This window comes from Artibeus jamaicensis, unplaced genomic scaffold, assembly GCF_021234435.1.
Source record: "Artibeus jamaicensis isolate MK-2021 breed Jamaican fruit bat unplaced genomic scaffold, CSHL_Jam_final scaffold_584, whole genome shotgun sequence".
In the NCBI taxonomy this organism is placed as follows: domain Eukaryota; kingdom Metazoa; phylum Chordata; class Mammalia; order Chiroptera; family Phyllostomidae; genus Artibeus; species Artibeus jamaicensis.
This window is the reverse complement of record NW_026522048.1, coordinates 5,151,679-5,167,660: the sequence shown is the minus strand read 5'-3', so window position 1 is coordinate 5,167,660 and position 15,982 is coordinate 5,151,679. Positions and strand designations below refer to the sequence as shown.

Here is a 15,982-nt window from a genome sequence, read left to right as displayed (position 1 = left end):
TACTTGATACAGTTGTAAAAATTTAATGCAGCATTTTAAAAAGGAGTTTATGAACCACCTGCATCAGTGTGGACTGGAATATATTAAAAATACCAATTTCTGGACCCGTCCAAATATATTGGTAAAAATCCAGTAGCCTGGCATATATATTTTCAATAAAATATCTGGGTGGTACTTTTGCATTTGGAGTCGTGATAAGTATTGTTTCTATTGGTAATGGAAGTAGCCATCAGGAAAATATTTAGTACATATTAAACACTCAGTGCATGTAATCGATAAGCTGATTAATGCAACTTTAAAGCTTGTTTGTATTTTCCCACCTAGATTACCTGAAAATGTAAAAACATTTGGTTAACCCAGAAACGGTTTTGCACATATTGACAAACTACCAGTCTGGCAGAATAGGGCCTGGAGTTATGACAGATCATAATATAACACATTAATTGAATGCATTATATTACAACTTTTGGAGTCCTTTAATATACCCAGAATCCATACATTTGGTTTATGTCCTAAATAACTAAAATCAGAAAAAAAAGCTTAGATTTTCAGGCTGTCATTGAATTCAGTGAAATAAATTGTAGGTGTGTCTTATATGTTTAAATATTTAAAAAATTAAAAATATTTAATATGAAGGAACTTCTAATTATCTCAATTATTTTACTTTTAGTATTATTTTTAATATAATCATACTCTCTACATAATCACCTTATAGCCAAATGCAGTCAGTGGACTCATCAAGGTAAGATTGGGTAGGATCATGGATGTTTGAACTACACAGGCCTGAGATAGAATCCACATATGAATCCCTTATTAGTTTATATGACCTTGGGAGAGTTACTTAACTCCAATTTTCTCTTATGCTGTTAGGCTTAATGATATCATCATTTTATATTATTGTTTCAAGTATTAAATATGATAATAAAATAAAACCAAGTTTTGGTCTCATGTCCCATAGTTGCTCAGAATGTGTTGTTAACTTGTAAGCTCTGTTCTAGATGCTGAATCTAGCTAAAGGATGTGTGAATTTGAGAATATTTGTTAGTTGTGTTTCCATTTCTTATCTTTCTGGATGCCTTTTTTTAGAACTACATGACTTAGTCTCACTCTGTGGTTTCTTCTTTACTCTCCATTAATTATGAATTATTAACATTATTATTAATTGCTCAATTAAAATAAATATTATTAATTAACATTAATTTAGTGTCAATAGATGGAACTGAATGCCTTTTGTAGGTCACTCAAACTAATTGAATGAGATAAAATTCAGTAATTCCTCTAGTGATTTTGCTTGCATAATGAACATCTGATTTTTATATTTTATTTCTTTTTAATATATTGATCATCAATTTCATTAAGGAATAAATCAAGGTAAGTTTGGAATCATCTGTTAGATTCATTAACATAATCAATTCTATAAAAATAAACTTTAAGTTTTTACAAAGTTGACAAAATTGGATTTTTTCCTAGTATTTCTTGGAAGTGTAACTAAATTGTTGGGTCAACTCAGTGAAAGCCATTAGTATTTGCTAATGTAGACACATTACTTTAAAATTCTCCTAGGCTACTTTAAATCTGTCAGTTTTTAGTCAGTATAATCCAGCTATAACATTATCCTATATTTCTTGCTATTTTAAAGTCTGCCTAGACATAACTGACTTCCTTCTGTGCACTTATTTAAATAATTATTTCTCCTTAATTTACTATTAAGTAGATCAGTAATTTAATTAATTAAATTTACTGTTGTTAGACTATTCCAAATTATCAGTGCTTTCATAATCTAGCCATTATTTTTCTTTGAAATCAAGTGGAGAAATTGTAAGGAATCTAAATATAAATGATTAATATTTCAAATTATATTTTATATGGTCAGATCAGTAAATTGAGTAATCAAGAATGTTGACATAGTACATAAAAACGGCTTCATAACTTACTAACAATGTTGTTTTTCTATCTATTCAATGCCTGTCTCTATGACTTTTAAAACATAAATGGCTAAAAAAAGTAAAATTAATCACATATATTAAGCAATTAAAACAAAATGAAGCAGTGGCTTGGGACTATTTGTGCATGTGTGTTAAGTAATATTGTAGCTTGTTCAATTGTATATTGTGAGAGAAATATGTAAATTTCACTACAACAATTTTTAAATTCATTGATGAAAGTCAGAAAAAATAGTGAAAATTATGTATTTATAATACATTAAATTATTTACAACTTTTACATTAATATAAAATAAACACAGTTGTAAGAATAAAATAGGTATTACAAAAAATTGAACCAATACCACTTTCTTCTTAAAAAAGGAAACATAAAGATTAGAGTGACGTTGTATGAATATAATTTATTATAGTTATTTTTAGTAGTATATCAGATCACTACTTATTGAGATTTTGATGATATGTTGATGGCAATATGTAGCTTTATCTACATTAAATTAAATTGACCAATTGAGAGATTTGTCAGAAAAAATATTCAAAAAGTTCTTTTTTACTTTTTAAAAATATTTTATTCATTTATTTTTAGACAGAGAGGAAGGGAGCGAGAAAGAGAGGGAGAGAAACATCAATGTGTGGTTGCCTTTCATGCACCACCTGATGGGAACCTGTCCTGCAACTCAGGGATGTGTTCTGACTGGAAATTGAATTCGTGACCCTTTGGTTTGCAATCTGGCACTCAATCCTCTGAGCCACAACAGCTAGGCCTTTTTACTTTTTATTTTTTATTATTTTAAAGTATTTATTTATTTATGTATCTTTAGAGGGGAAGGAGAGAGGAGGAGAAACATCAATGTATGGTTGCCTCTAGTGCATCCTCTGCTGGGGACTGGCCTGCAGGGAACTGGCTTGCAACCCAGGCATGTGCCCTGACTGGGAATTGAACCTCGATCCTCTGGTTCGCAGACCTGCGCTCAGCCCACTGAGCTACACCAGCCAGGCCTTTTTACTGTTTAAATTGATCATTTTGTATTGGTTTGATAAGAAATGTGTGACTCAGATTTGTATTTTTCCAAATTAATTCAGACATCTTGTTGTAGCATTCCATGATAGAAAAAAATTTTATTCATTTAGTAAAGCAATATAAGAAAATAGATTCAGGACTAATCTGGAGTTCTGATTTCCTTAAAAACAAGATTAATCTATTTGGTCAAATAAGTAAAATCACCATATTCTCACCTACATTGTCTTTTGACAGTCATAAGAATGAAATTTTGATTAGAATAAAAATGTAAGGAGTACATTAGACCCAAATGAACCATATTTTTTTTGTAATGCTGAAAGGATAGATAACTTGCTCTAGACAAATCATGAGGTAAGCTTTTCTTTCAGAATTCCTCTAGCTCCTATCTGTAACATTCCCCCGGCCATGATTTGTGCATTCCCTGGGTGCTTAGCAAGCTCTCCTACCACAATGTTTGAAAGAAGTACCTCATCAACAGTCAGGGTTAAATTAGTGATAGGCTGTTATTATCGCTCATTTGATAGCTATTTGATGTAATATGGAATATCTTGAGTGGCTGTTTCTTGCCTACTCTGACTTTGTTTAAGAATGGTTATAGCAAATGAGGAGAAAGTTAAAAGGTATAAATACTTTAGTTTATGGATTTAATTAAACATACCTCCAACCATTAAATTACAAATACTTCAAATTTACACTTAAGTTTTGGAAATCTTCTGACTATTAGCAAAAAAATTTCCAAAACTTTTTCTCAAAATAATTGGTTCTTCAAAGTGATTTTTAATGAGGTCATGACTGATGACAAAATTATGGTGGATAAAGATACCATATGCAATAAACAAAACTTTTGTGTGCAGTTAAATACAATTGAGAGCTTCAGAAATGTTGCAAATTGTTAAAATTGTATTAACAAAAATTAATAGGTATATTTACTTTGATCAGGAACAGTTATTTATTTTAATTTTACACAAAGTTAAGTTTATAAATAATTTTGTGGAAAGAGAAAACTTTGATCATTCTATTAGCAGAGATTAGTTTGCTCTCTTGGAAATAATTGTCATAGGCTAATTCATATATCAAGAACATGACTTTCTAGAAAATTGTTTTTTATATCTGTCCCTTAACTAATATTATAATTATTCTTATATAATTATAATTAATGGATAGAAAGATATAAGCCCTTAATACCTTTCAAAATACTAATTGTTGTAGCATAAGATACAGTTTAAGTTATTGAATTTATTTAGTAGTGAATAATTTCTTCCCAGTATTATTACCATATTGTATGTCCTATAATGAGCAATAACACTCAACTGTTTGATTTATAGATGTAACCTAGAGTCAAAACCAATTACTTTATTTTTTTCTTTTTTAAATATATTTTATTAATTATGCCTTTACAGTTGTTCTACTTCCCTCCTTCATTCCCCTCCACCCTGCACACCCCTCCCCCACCACTCCCCCCTTTAGTTTATGACCACGTGTCTCAAGTTCTTTAGATTCTATATTTCCGATACTATTCTTGCCCTCCCCCTGTCTATTTTCTACCTACCATCTATGCTTCTTATTTTCTGTACCTTCTCCCCCCTTCTTCTCCCACTCCCCTGTTGCTAACCCTCCATGTGATCTTCATTTCTATGGTTCTGATTACTTAAAAGATAGACACTGGCAAAGGAATCAAGATCATTACTTTACTTTTTGGAAGTGTACTTTTACTTACTGATAAAGTAAACAATATAGAATAGCTTTTTAAGTGTGAAGGAATATATTTAAAAGTAGGAAGGGACTATAATATTGGGAAAACAAGATGTCAAATAGTTAAACAAAGGTGAGATATTTCATAGGGAAGTAGGTATATATAATATTTCAAGAGTGTTTTTCAAATAATGGGACATACCACAGAGAGAATGATGGATTATTTAATAAGAACATTGCCTCAGATGAATTATAATAAAGTATATTTAATGTCTGGAATAAACTAGTTTAAAATCTTGGAGATTAAAAATGGGATTTTTATATATTTCTGTGAAGAAGTGAAGGTGCTTTATTTCTTTGGTGACCTCTGGCAAAGTGAGGGAGGAGGTAGAAGGACAATTCCTTACATCTCTTCCAGACTCTTGACCACAAATTATTTTAAATAATTTTTCAATAGTTAGATGTCAATTATGAGGGCTAACATCCTCCATTGTTTCATTTATACATTAATTTAAAATAATTTTATACATTGTATAACATTGTATTTATCTGCAGTAGGCAGAATGATTTTAGGTTATGTTGGTTTTTGTGATTTAAACTATAGTAACACCTATATATTGAAAGTACAGACAAAGTTTCTGAACTTCGTTTATTCACTGTCATTATTCACCCTTAAACAACCATTAAAGAAGGTGATGATATCCTGCATATTAAGCTTAATGAGTGTATGCCTCATGGGAATACTAATTAAAGACAAAATAGTGGGAATCATATCATTATATCTTTGATTCATCTACTTGAAAGAGATGACTATTTTTCTTCCTTGAAGACATGAAATTTGAACATGCTCTATTGTTAATGTGCTTGAATTTTCTAAGAGCATATAAAATTTACATATTTTCTCTCATAATGAATTTAGCTTTTGGATAAATGTCTGAAAATAATATTTAGATAAAGTCAGAAGCTGAAGCAATAGTTCGAATAAAACAAGTACTTTGGTCTCAATTATGTATATTTTTCAGAATAAATGTTCAGATCTAATTATTTTTCAAATGATTTCAAGTCTACATTTCAATTTCAATATTCAAAATAGAATATTAAAACATCTCAGAAGACTTTGGGCCTAATGGAGTGAGTTCTACTCTTGATTTAAATCAGAGTAAACATGAGCAGAATGATGAAGCAGAAAGGGACTAGAATTTTGGGGCCATGTGACTTTGTTATCTTAATATCTTTATAGGAAAAGAATGACTTGTAACTTATATTTTAATCTTCAAATGTTAAGAATTCAAACAAAATAAATATAAACTTGAAATTCTAAAGAATACTTCCTAAAGAGGAAGTACTCTCTTCAGAGAGAAGGGATCTTCTTATAAACATATAAGCTTTTAAGAGGTTTAAAGAACCTAAAGGTCACACAAAAATATATAATGAGATATGACTTTCAGAGGACATAACATATTTGAGCAAAGACATTTAACCAAAAGCCAGATCAGAAGGGGACACAACCAGGAAGACAGTGTGTCTGGAAAGCTAAAGCCAAGAACAAGTTGAGGTGTAGAAGACAAAAATAATAATAATAATAATAATAATAATAATAATAATAATGCTAAGGTTATTATTATTTATTTCTCTGTTTCTCTCTCTCACTTTCTCTCTCTCTCACATACATAAATACACATATACAAGGTATGTCCAGAAAAAGTTCAACCATTTTTAATATAATGAGAATGGTTTGAGTGACACTGAGGTAACCTAGCAGGCATGGGGAGTGGACTCCAATGCGTATGTGTCAACAATGACGCCTTCACTGCTAGTCAACAGTACACACCATTGAGTGAGCATGTCTACTATGTGGCCATTACATTCAAAATGACTGAGCAAGTATAGCAACAAATCTGCATCAAATTTTGCATTAATGTTGAACATTCCTCTGTAAAAAAACGATTTGGATGATTCAGTAGGCCATGGCTATGGGCAACTGGTGATTGGCAGCTTCAGGACAACTATCCGTCTGCTTGTGAATCACATCTTATGCAGAGTTTTTTGGTGAAACAACTAATCACCCAGGTGACTCACTCTTCCTAAGCCCAGATTTGGTGCCCCATGACATCTGTGTTTTCCCAAGACTAAAATCACCTTTGAAAGAGATGAGATTCAGGAAAATATGACAGGGCAGCTGGTAGCAATTGGAAGAACTGTGTGAGGTCCCGAGATACCTACTTTGAATGGAACTGAGGTGTCATTGCCCTGTGTAGAATGTTTATTGTACCTTGTATCTTCTTCAATAGATGTTTCTATTTTACATATTACGTGGCTGGATAGTTTATGAACAGACCATTTTTATATACACACACACACAAAGACAGAGAGGACTCTTATCTATACATAGATAAGCACACACATATATGCAATGATGAAATTATTTTAGAGCATATAAAAAAGATATTCCCTCTACTTCAGGTACATAAATATTATTGAAAACAATCAAAAACAAAGAGTAGTCAAATTACATTTTGTTATGACTTTTGTCTTCCGAGCAAGAATATTCCTGAAATGAACAGAGAAGAAATTCAAAGCAGTAGAAATCTAAACATTGAAACTAAGGTAGACAATAAAATAAATATTTGTTTTCAGATTTGAACATCATGCCCCAGGTCATTTATAAGCCAGTGCAATGAAAGTTTTGCCAACAATGAGAAAAATAGCAGAGAACAGGAAGTTGACATTTTCCACAAAGAAAATAAATCTGCTCTGTGAGCTTAATATAGAGAGAAAAAATTTAGAAATTACAGAAAAACCTATCTTTTTCTTTATTTTTAAAAGTAAATGATTTAAGTTTTCTTTTTAAAACTCATTAATATTTACAAGGGATCATCAGTAACAAATGTTACAAATTTTGGAAAAGGTTTCTAGAGTAATATATTTTACTTTAGGAAGGCATTTATCTAATTCTACACAACACTCTTTAGAACAAAGTTTGGCTGGATGACATTTCTAATGGCTAGTAAAGTGTATGATTTTTATTGATCAGGACAGAGGCCTCTGGTAATGTTTGGAAGGGCAGTATACTTTTACATATACATAACATGGTATTGATTCCTGAGTTTGTTATCTCATTCTGAGCTCTAACAGTTTACACAAGACAACCTATTCCGATTTTACAGGTGCAGGAATTGAGTTTCAAAGTGGCTAAATAACTTTCTTCATTTCTGGAATCTAGTAATTGCAAAATTGGGTTTAAAACTCATGTCTGCAGGACTCTTCCGTTGCATCTCCTCTGAAGACAAAAGGTATACAACATCAAGTCTGTGGTGAAATAGAATGAGGGAGCTATGTTAAAACAGTAAAGACAGAATCGAGGCCTGGAACATGGGCAGGAATCATGGGTCAGAAGAAACAAGGTGAGATTCTCTTGAAATTAACATTAATTATTAAAATAAATCTTAAAAATCAAATGTATAAAAAGGCAAATCATGTTTTATGTATAGACCATGTAACTAATACCACAAAGTTTGGTTGTGGACTCTATTAGTCAGTAGTATGGGAATAAAAATAAATGTAATTCTGCACTAATGGATATATTGGTAAGAAAAAAGAAGAAAATTAGACTGTTTTCCATTGCTAGAGGACACTGAGAGTAATGTTTTCAGTGTTATTGCTGGGTGCCATATTCTAAAAACATGCTGACAAACTGGAAAACATTGAGTGCTATTTTTTTCATTTAGATACTGTTATTGTACGGTTCAGTATTTCTATGACAGCTTTGTGAGAATTCCCAGAGACTACTGGCTCAGTAAAAAATGAAATGTCCTGGTCTCCTAAGTGTGGCTATATGTGAGAAATGGTTCCAAATGACACATTGATTTCTAAATTATGTTTTTATGCCTGTAAAGTATCTACTTTATAAGTTGACCAAGGTTATAGTTTTTCAATGAGAATGCAAAAGTGCTTGCATTAACACTTTTTATATCCATACCTGTTTTTGCTGATAAAATGTATATTTTCCAAAAATGTACATTTTCAAATTTTTACTGTGCTTTTACAAGATGTTTTTCTTTAATGGTCATAAATGCTGAAATGATTCCCTTAAGGAGAGGAATTTTCAGTATAATTAAGCTTTTTAGTCAAATTAGGTATACAAATTGAGACATTGCTTAAAGTGTATATAGCACATTTTGTGCTTGAAACCTTTGAACATCTTATTTTCATAGCAATTAAATAACTATTCTTGCCACATTCCAGTATTTTTCAATGGACATTTATAACAAAAATAATGTATGCTTTAAAAAAAACTTACTTCAAAAAGAGAGATCATATAATGCTTACTCAATAACAGATTAAATATAATTAAACCTAAAAACTGTCTTTTTGCTCTGTGCTTTTGAGACATGATTACTGGAGCCTCATTCTAAATTTTTAAACATAGGAAATACAAGATTACACTATGTAAAAAATGTTGGTTTATTTGAAAAAAAGTTTATTTACCTTCCTGACCCTTAATGGAGAAGCATTCTTTGTCAAAGTCAAAGACAAATACCATATAATCTCACCTATAAGTGCAACCTAATCAACAAAACAAACAAGTAAGCTGTTGGGGGCTGTTCTTCCAGTTTTCGGGAACTGTAACTGTCCCCCATGGAAAAGGATGAGTGAGCGACCTTTGGAATGCAAGCCACTTAGGCAAGAAAGCTTGTCTCTGGTAGCAAACACTGCCTCAGCTTACTCCTCTGCCCCCAAAGCATGGCCAGCTAATCAGAGACAGGTAAGACTCCTCAGAGAAGGGCAACCTAACACAGACATTATCACTTAGGAGGCCATCTTGGAAGAACTTGGGAAGTGGGGGAGCTGAGACAGAGAGGGAGCAATGGACCCTCACCTCCCAGCTATTCTGACATAGCCTGAGTCCCCATTTCCATCTGGGACGAGTGCTTCCTGGCTCTATTCCCCTTAAGCCTAAAAACCTATGATGAGGAAGGCAGTGCAGCCCTAGGCTGGAAAGGGCAAGTTCCCTGGGTAATCAGGCCTAAGAAAGAATATGTAAAATCCTGTAAAACCTGCTTTGTTTAGAATGCTGTCATTTAAATGATAAGGGTCCAAGCAAGAAGATTGTTCCTCAAAGTTTTATGGCTCTTTAGCTATCTGACCCTGACTGAGAATAAGCCCTCATAGTTCTTTGAATGCTATCTATTGTTTGATCCTTACCTGTATTCTTGTGCAAACGAACCTGATAAAAGCCCCTTGAGTAGGGGCTCTTGGCCCTTCTCCTCTGAGAGATTGGCCACCTCTCCTCCCAAGGCAGATCATGTCTTGGTAGTTTCACTTTCATCCGTGGCTGACAAGGGGACTTTGTGGGCAAAGTTGTCCCCACAGCAAGCAAAACAGAACCAGAGACATGGGGATAAAGAACAAACTGACAGTAACCAGAGGGGAGGGGGGAGGGAGATAATAAGGGAAAGAAGGGGAAGGGTATGTAGAGGAACATGTATAAAGGACACATGGACAAAATCAGTGGGGGAGAGGAGAGGATAGAATGTGGAAAGTGAGGTGTGGGTAGGGCAGGGGAGGGTAATGGGGAAAAATGAGGACAACTGTAATTGAACAAGAGTAATTTTTAAAAAAAAGTCTTTTCCCTAAAAAGCTGACCTACATAGTCAATCTACAAATAACACATACATTCTTAGGTGACTTACCAGATGATTCAAACCTAATTTCAGTAATGAAAGGATCCAATTTGAGATTAAATATGACCTCTTGGTGTTATATTTGCATTTGTAATTCTCTAACAAACATCCAATTTTCCTGTTACCCTCAGTAATCTTTCTTGAAGCATTTTCTAGATATCAGTGTCAATGGTTGGTCTTTGGAATCACTCTCAGAATACGTAAAAGTTTACAACTCACTTCATGCAGTCTGTGTAGATCTTGATATTTATGTTTTTGCTGTATTCTTTTTATCATTGAAATTGCAGAAAAATATTTTTTGGAAATTCTGAGATATGTGCAGAATACTATACAACTAATCAGCTAATAAAAAAAGTGAGAAAAGCCAAGGAAACAATATCTCTAAGTAAGTAGCAAGTATTCTCCAATTCGATGTAGAGATAATAATTTAGTGACACTATTAATCTTTTCTATGACATTAAGAATTAGACATGCTACAAAAATTAATATTTAAAGGTTCACATTTCCTCTAATCATATAGCAACTGAGTGCAGAAAATACACAACTAATGCATCAATTAAAGAAAATATTTTCAATATTTTATCTGAGTTTTTAATTTAATCAATTTGGGTAGAATGAGTGAGATAATTCCCCCACCTTTTTTTTCTTTTTACTGTAGCATACCAATGAGTCCTTAGGATTTTGTTTCAGGATGGAAGAACGAACAAGAAGAATTTCTTTTTCAGTATCACAAGTTTGATCTTCACACACACACACACACACACACACACATACACACATTCATCTATATAAACATATATTTGATTCCATAAACACAAAGTACTCTTCATTTCATTTTATCATAAATCCTTTTATCTTTTTTGTTTGTAAAAAATAGAAAGTATGAGACAAGCTCAGAATATTCTAAAAAACAATGTTTTTAAGATGCACTGGGGTGTCCTGAATTCCTTTAATGGACAAATGGTGCAGTCACAATTGTCTAGTTTCTTATAGCAAAATTTAGTCGTTTGCTTACCATTTGTGTACATATACCACAAGAGCACCAGTTAGGACACTTTAGGGTTACACAAAGAATGTTAATAGGATTTATAAAAAATTATACCAACTATTTCCAGATGGTACAACTCATGCACTGAGATTCATATCAGGAAACAGAAAGCACACATTGTGTCAGGAGCAAGCTCTGTAAAGAGAATGGACACTGGGTGTCAGGACATGTGACCTCTCTCTCTGGCTTGGCTTGACTTTCAATCAGTTCTGAGTACCGAGAAGGCAACTGATTTCTTTGTTTCTCACTTTTGCCCTTGATAAGAGGCTCATTTAAACTTCCAAAAAGTATATGATAAGTCACAATGATTCCAATCACATGAATTTTAATACAAAACATATAAAGTCAATTTAAAAAAATTCATGTATATACTGAGAATGCTTTAGGATTGAGATAACTATAGGCCTTCTCTAATTTCTTCTATTAAATGTAGGTACCCAATGTACCCTATAAATATTGAACATAACTATTCATTTTTTTGCAAAAGGGAAACTAGAAAAAGACTCCCACAGAAAATTTATTGATCACAGGTGCTCAATTGTTTTTATACAATAATCAATGCCCCCTTTCATATAAACAATCAGGGGAGATAATTTTTCTTTCTATAGTCCCACCAACACACAAAATTCAGTTGTAAAGACATTATTTCCATGAGGAGGTATTCACTGTAGATGTACAAGGGTCTATGGAAAACTCAGTGTCCAAAAAACAAAAACCCCCAACAGATTATCATTCTAACCAACTGCATATTCACACAAAGGGTTAATAAAAGCTATCTGATGATATGATAAACTATCAGTTATTGAGGAAATGTATACAGTTGGAAAATATTTTTCAAGACTTACCATCCAATAAACTAAAATTTCTTTTTAAGTTCTTCATGCCACCTTTCAGACACTTAGTTAAATTTTGAAACTAACATAATAACATTAAAATATAAATGAAACTAGTATTAACTGTGAACTTATATTCAACTTCAGAGTTTGATATAAGTGCAAGTGTACATTGGAGTAAAATTGTGATGAAAATGGGCAAATCAAAACTTCCAGGATGATTGACTTTTCTTTTAAAAAATGTCCCATCTGTTGCTTTAACTCCATAGGACAAAGGTAGCAAAAGATGAAAATAACAAAAAGGAAACAGAGAGACCTGTTTCAGTGACAGGACATACTGATTTAATTGGCTAAGAAGTCCAAATGCTAATACTCCTAATAATTAGCCATTCCTTTTGGGTTTTGGTAACGTATATCCTTATACACCGTATATCAAATGGAATTTTTTGATTCACATCTGACATTTCAAAGTTTCCATTTTTGAATTCCCCTAGTCTTATGTAAGTATCACATTGTCTACTTTGTTTGAAAAGTATAACATTTTCTCCAACATCTAGAGCTCCATGATGTAAAATGTCATTTTGCCGATCTTCTGTTCCAGTACTCACTTTAATTTTTTTAATCACAATTGGATTTTCAAATATAATCACAAAGACGTCTCCTGTTGAAGGTGGTTTTCCCCAAAAGTACTCATCAACACTACTGTAAGCTTTGCTCGCTTCATAATTTTCAAAAACATTCATGTTGGTATATAGTCTTGCAGGAGGGTTATCAGGGATGTCAAATGACTCCTCTTCAAAGTCATCATCCTTCAGCTTATTCTCTGTCCCTTTATATGATGAATAATAACCCATGTGCTGAAAGAGAGATGGTTTAAAACGAATAACATTTTTTTGAGCCAATAGACCCCGAAAATGAGTCAATAGCCAATCACAAGGCATTTCTTGATAAAACATTAGTAAAAAATGTGCCAAACGTGGGAGATCATGTGAATGATAAAGTTTTCCAATATAGCCAAGCTTAGAAAACTCAAGTGTTACCCAGTAAGTTCCCTCTAGAGATGTAATTACTTTCTTGATGGCAGTTAAGAAATTTTTTGAACATCGAACATCGTCTTCAAGCATCACATAATAGTCTGAAGTATTGGCACAAAAATTAAGCAGAAAAGCGTAATCTACATTTTGCTTGGAACGAAATCTGACTCTATCTTCTGGATCATTGTAATTTCTTTTAAGGCCGTCCAGGATTGGGTAATATTCCTCTGGGGCATGTATAACTATTAATCTTCCTGCAATAATATGGTGGGCAAATTTCTGTGTAATATCTTGAACCATGACCTCACGCCAGGATGAATTAAAGTCTGCTAGATGAACCACCACTGAGATTTCCTTCAGCTCTTCGTAGCTGGATTGTTCAAAAATTGACTTGATTGTCTCAAGTAAATAGTTTCCTTTTTTTCGTTTCACTGATGATAGTCCAATTGTAAGAAACCCTGAGCAAAAGAATTCAGAAGGACAACAAATTAAATGAAAAATAGGTTTTGAATAACATAGAATAGAAACAAAAAGTTATTTCCCCCAAGGCTTGCTACTATATTAAGTCAATCCAGTGAATGATTATGTACGGAACATTTTGTGATTAAAATGTTATGTTAAACACATAAAAGCAATAGTAGCTTATACATAATTGATACTTTTTATGGAAAATTGCAGCTTAAGCACAATGATGTATGAGTCTTATTGCTGTAAACAATAAAATGAAAAATATGGTTTAAAGTGTTCTTCAGCTTGATGTTTTCATATATACCCATTACAGAAGATAGATATTTAGATAATATACATGCTATTTTTAAAAATCTGTGGAGGATAAAATTCACAGTTAAAAATGACAGCCTCAACCTATGAAAACGTAAATTAAGAATATTCTTTACTTGTCTTAAAATTTTTCATAGAAAACATTATTTTAATTTTTCTTTGATCACTGGCACTATCTTATATCAGAAGAATGCATAAATGGACTTCAAAACTTTATTTTGAAATTTATCTAGTAAGGTAATCAGAATGCAAACAGTATCATGAGCTCATTTTGAAAAAGTGCATTGTTGCTGAAATGTATAGTACATTGTTCTAAGATGTAAATATTAATCTTTTACTTGAAATGCTTTTTATATTGATTTTATCTGAAGAAATTTTTATTCTGATACTAAAATATAAAATTAGAAATTGAATATATTTTAAAATAAAATTAAACCTGGTGAAAAGACAGTTTGTCTCTGAGAAGTGTTAGATGTCTTTCTATGGAAATATTTTTACTTTTTAAAGTTCTCATTTTCACCACAACTGAGCACAGAATAAAATTTCAGAACCACAATTTGTAAAACAAGAACATGTTTATATTCACTGAGATCAATGCTTTGCTACAGATACCTACATAATGTGAATTGTGCAATATTGGAAAAAGAAACATCTTTCTTACTAGTCTGTCAGCTGAGCAGAGATTTACACATTTTATATAAATAACTGACTTAATACTCTGACTTTTGAAAGCTGATGTACTATCTGTACAATTAAACTCAAGCCACCAGCCTATATTAATGCCTAATGATGGCAATGCTAATAGAACACTTTCTACAAAAAAGGCAGAAGTTTGCATTTTACTTGCAATATGCATCTTAATATTCATAATAGTCTTGGTCTACCTTTGTGCATCTCATTCCTGCTTTAGAGCTAAGGAAATTGAATCACAGTGAGGTTAGGTAACCTGCGCAAAGCTCATCATGCAGTAAGTAGTGTGGTGGCGAGATTCAAACTGTCTTCCTCTTACTCTGTTCAACATTGTCTCTTTCGTATAAAGCACTTGGCATATGTGCCAATATACATTAGTAAATTGAGCATGGGAAAAGGGAAATGAGTAATGTTTGAACGAAGGCGGTGTAACAGATGTACACAAAAAAGTTAGTGGCAGTCTTATGCAGTTAGACAGAAGCTTAAGAGAGGTAAATACTTGGAATGGTAACATGAATGACAGACCTAGAGAAATCTGAGTTGAGTTACAACTTCCTCAATTTGGTCATCATAAATCCATTTGCATAAACTCTTCTTAACGGGGAACTTAGTTTTTGTGGTATTCACACAATCTTTTAAGAAGTTCATGATATCACCGTATTTCATTGATTCTCAAATTTATATTTTATGCAGAAATATTTAAAAATTCAGTTGCATATCATAATTGATGGCATCTTACTATTAAAACTGATCAACATTCCTATTTTCTTAGTGGTATAGTAATTTGATCATGATATTTCCATAATCTGTGGTGCCTTGAAATCAATGAAACATGTTACTTCCTGGATTCAAACACTTGCAGTAAGTTGAATTGTTTCCTCCAACAATTCATATCTACCTGAAACCTCAGAGTATGACCTTATTTGAAAGTAGGGTCTTTGCAGATGTATTAGTTAAGGATCTTGTGGTATATTTAAATTGGATTTAGAGTGGCCACTAAATTCAATGACTAGTAACCTTACAAGAAGAGGAGAGGGCACAGAGAGACAAAAGAAGACAATAGGAAGTAGACCATGTAAATACAAAGGCAGCGATTGTGATCATCCTACCACAAACCAAGGAATGCCAAGAGCAATCAGAAACCTGAAGAGGCAAAGAAGGATTCTCTCCTAGACCTCCCCCTAGTGTGCGGCATGGCCAGCACCGTGATTTCAGACTTCCGGCCTCCACCATTGTGAGAGAATGCATTTCTGTTGCTGT

At 32.6% G+C, this 15,982-nt stretch overlaps 1 protein-coding gene across 2 annotated transcripts in view; it reads right to left on the bottom strand.

Moving 5' to 3' along the window:
* Positions 1–12,568: 12,568 nt before the first annotated feature.
* The window catches only part of MGAT4C (MGAT4 family member C), a 337,535-nt gene continuing 334,121 nt past the window's right edge, over positions 12,569–15,982 (bottom strand). For both annotated transcript variants that reach the window (XM_053658791.1, XM_037158558.2), the window contains exon 4: positions 12,569–13,710. In XM_053658791.1, the coding sequence (XP_053514766.1) occupies positions 12,569–13,710 (1,142 nt within the window). The remainder of the gene's footprint in view (positions 13,711–15,982) is intronic.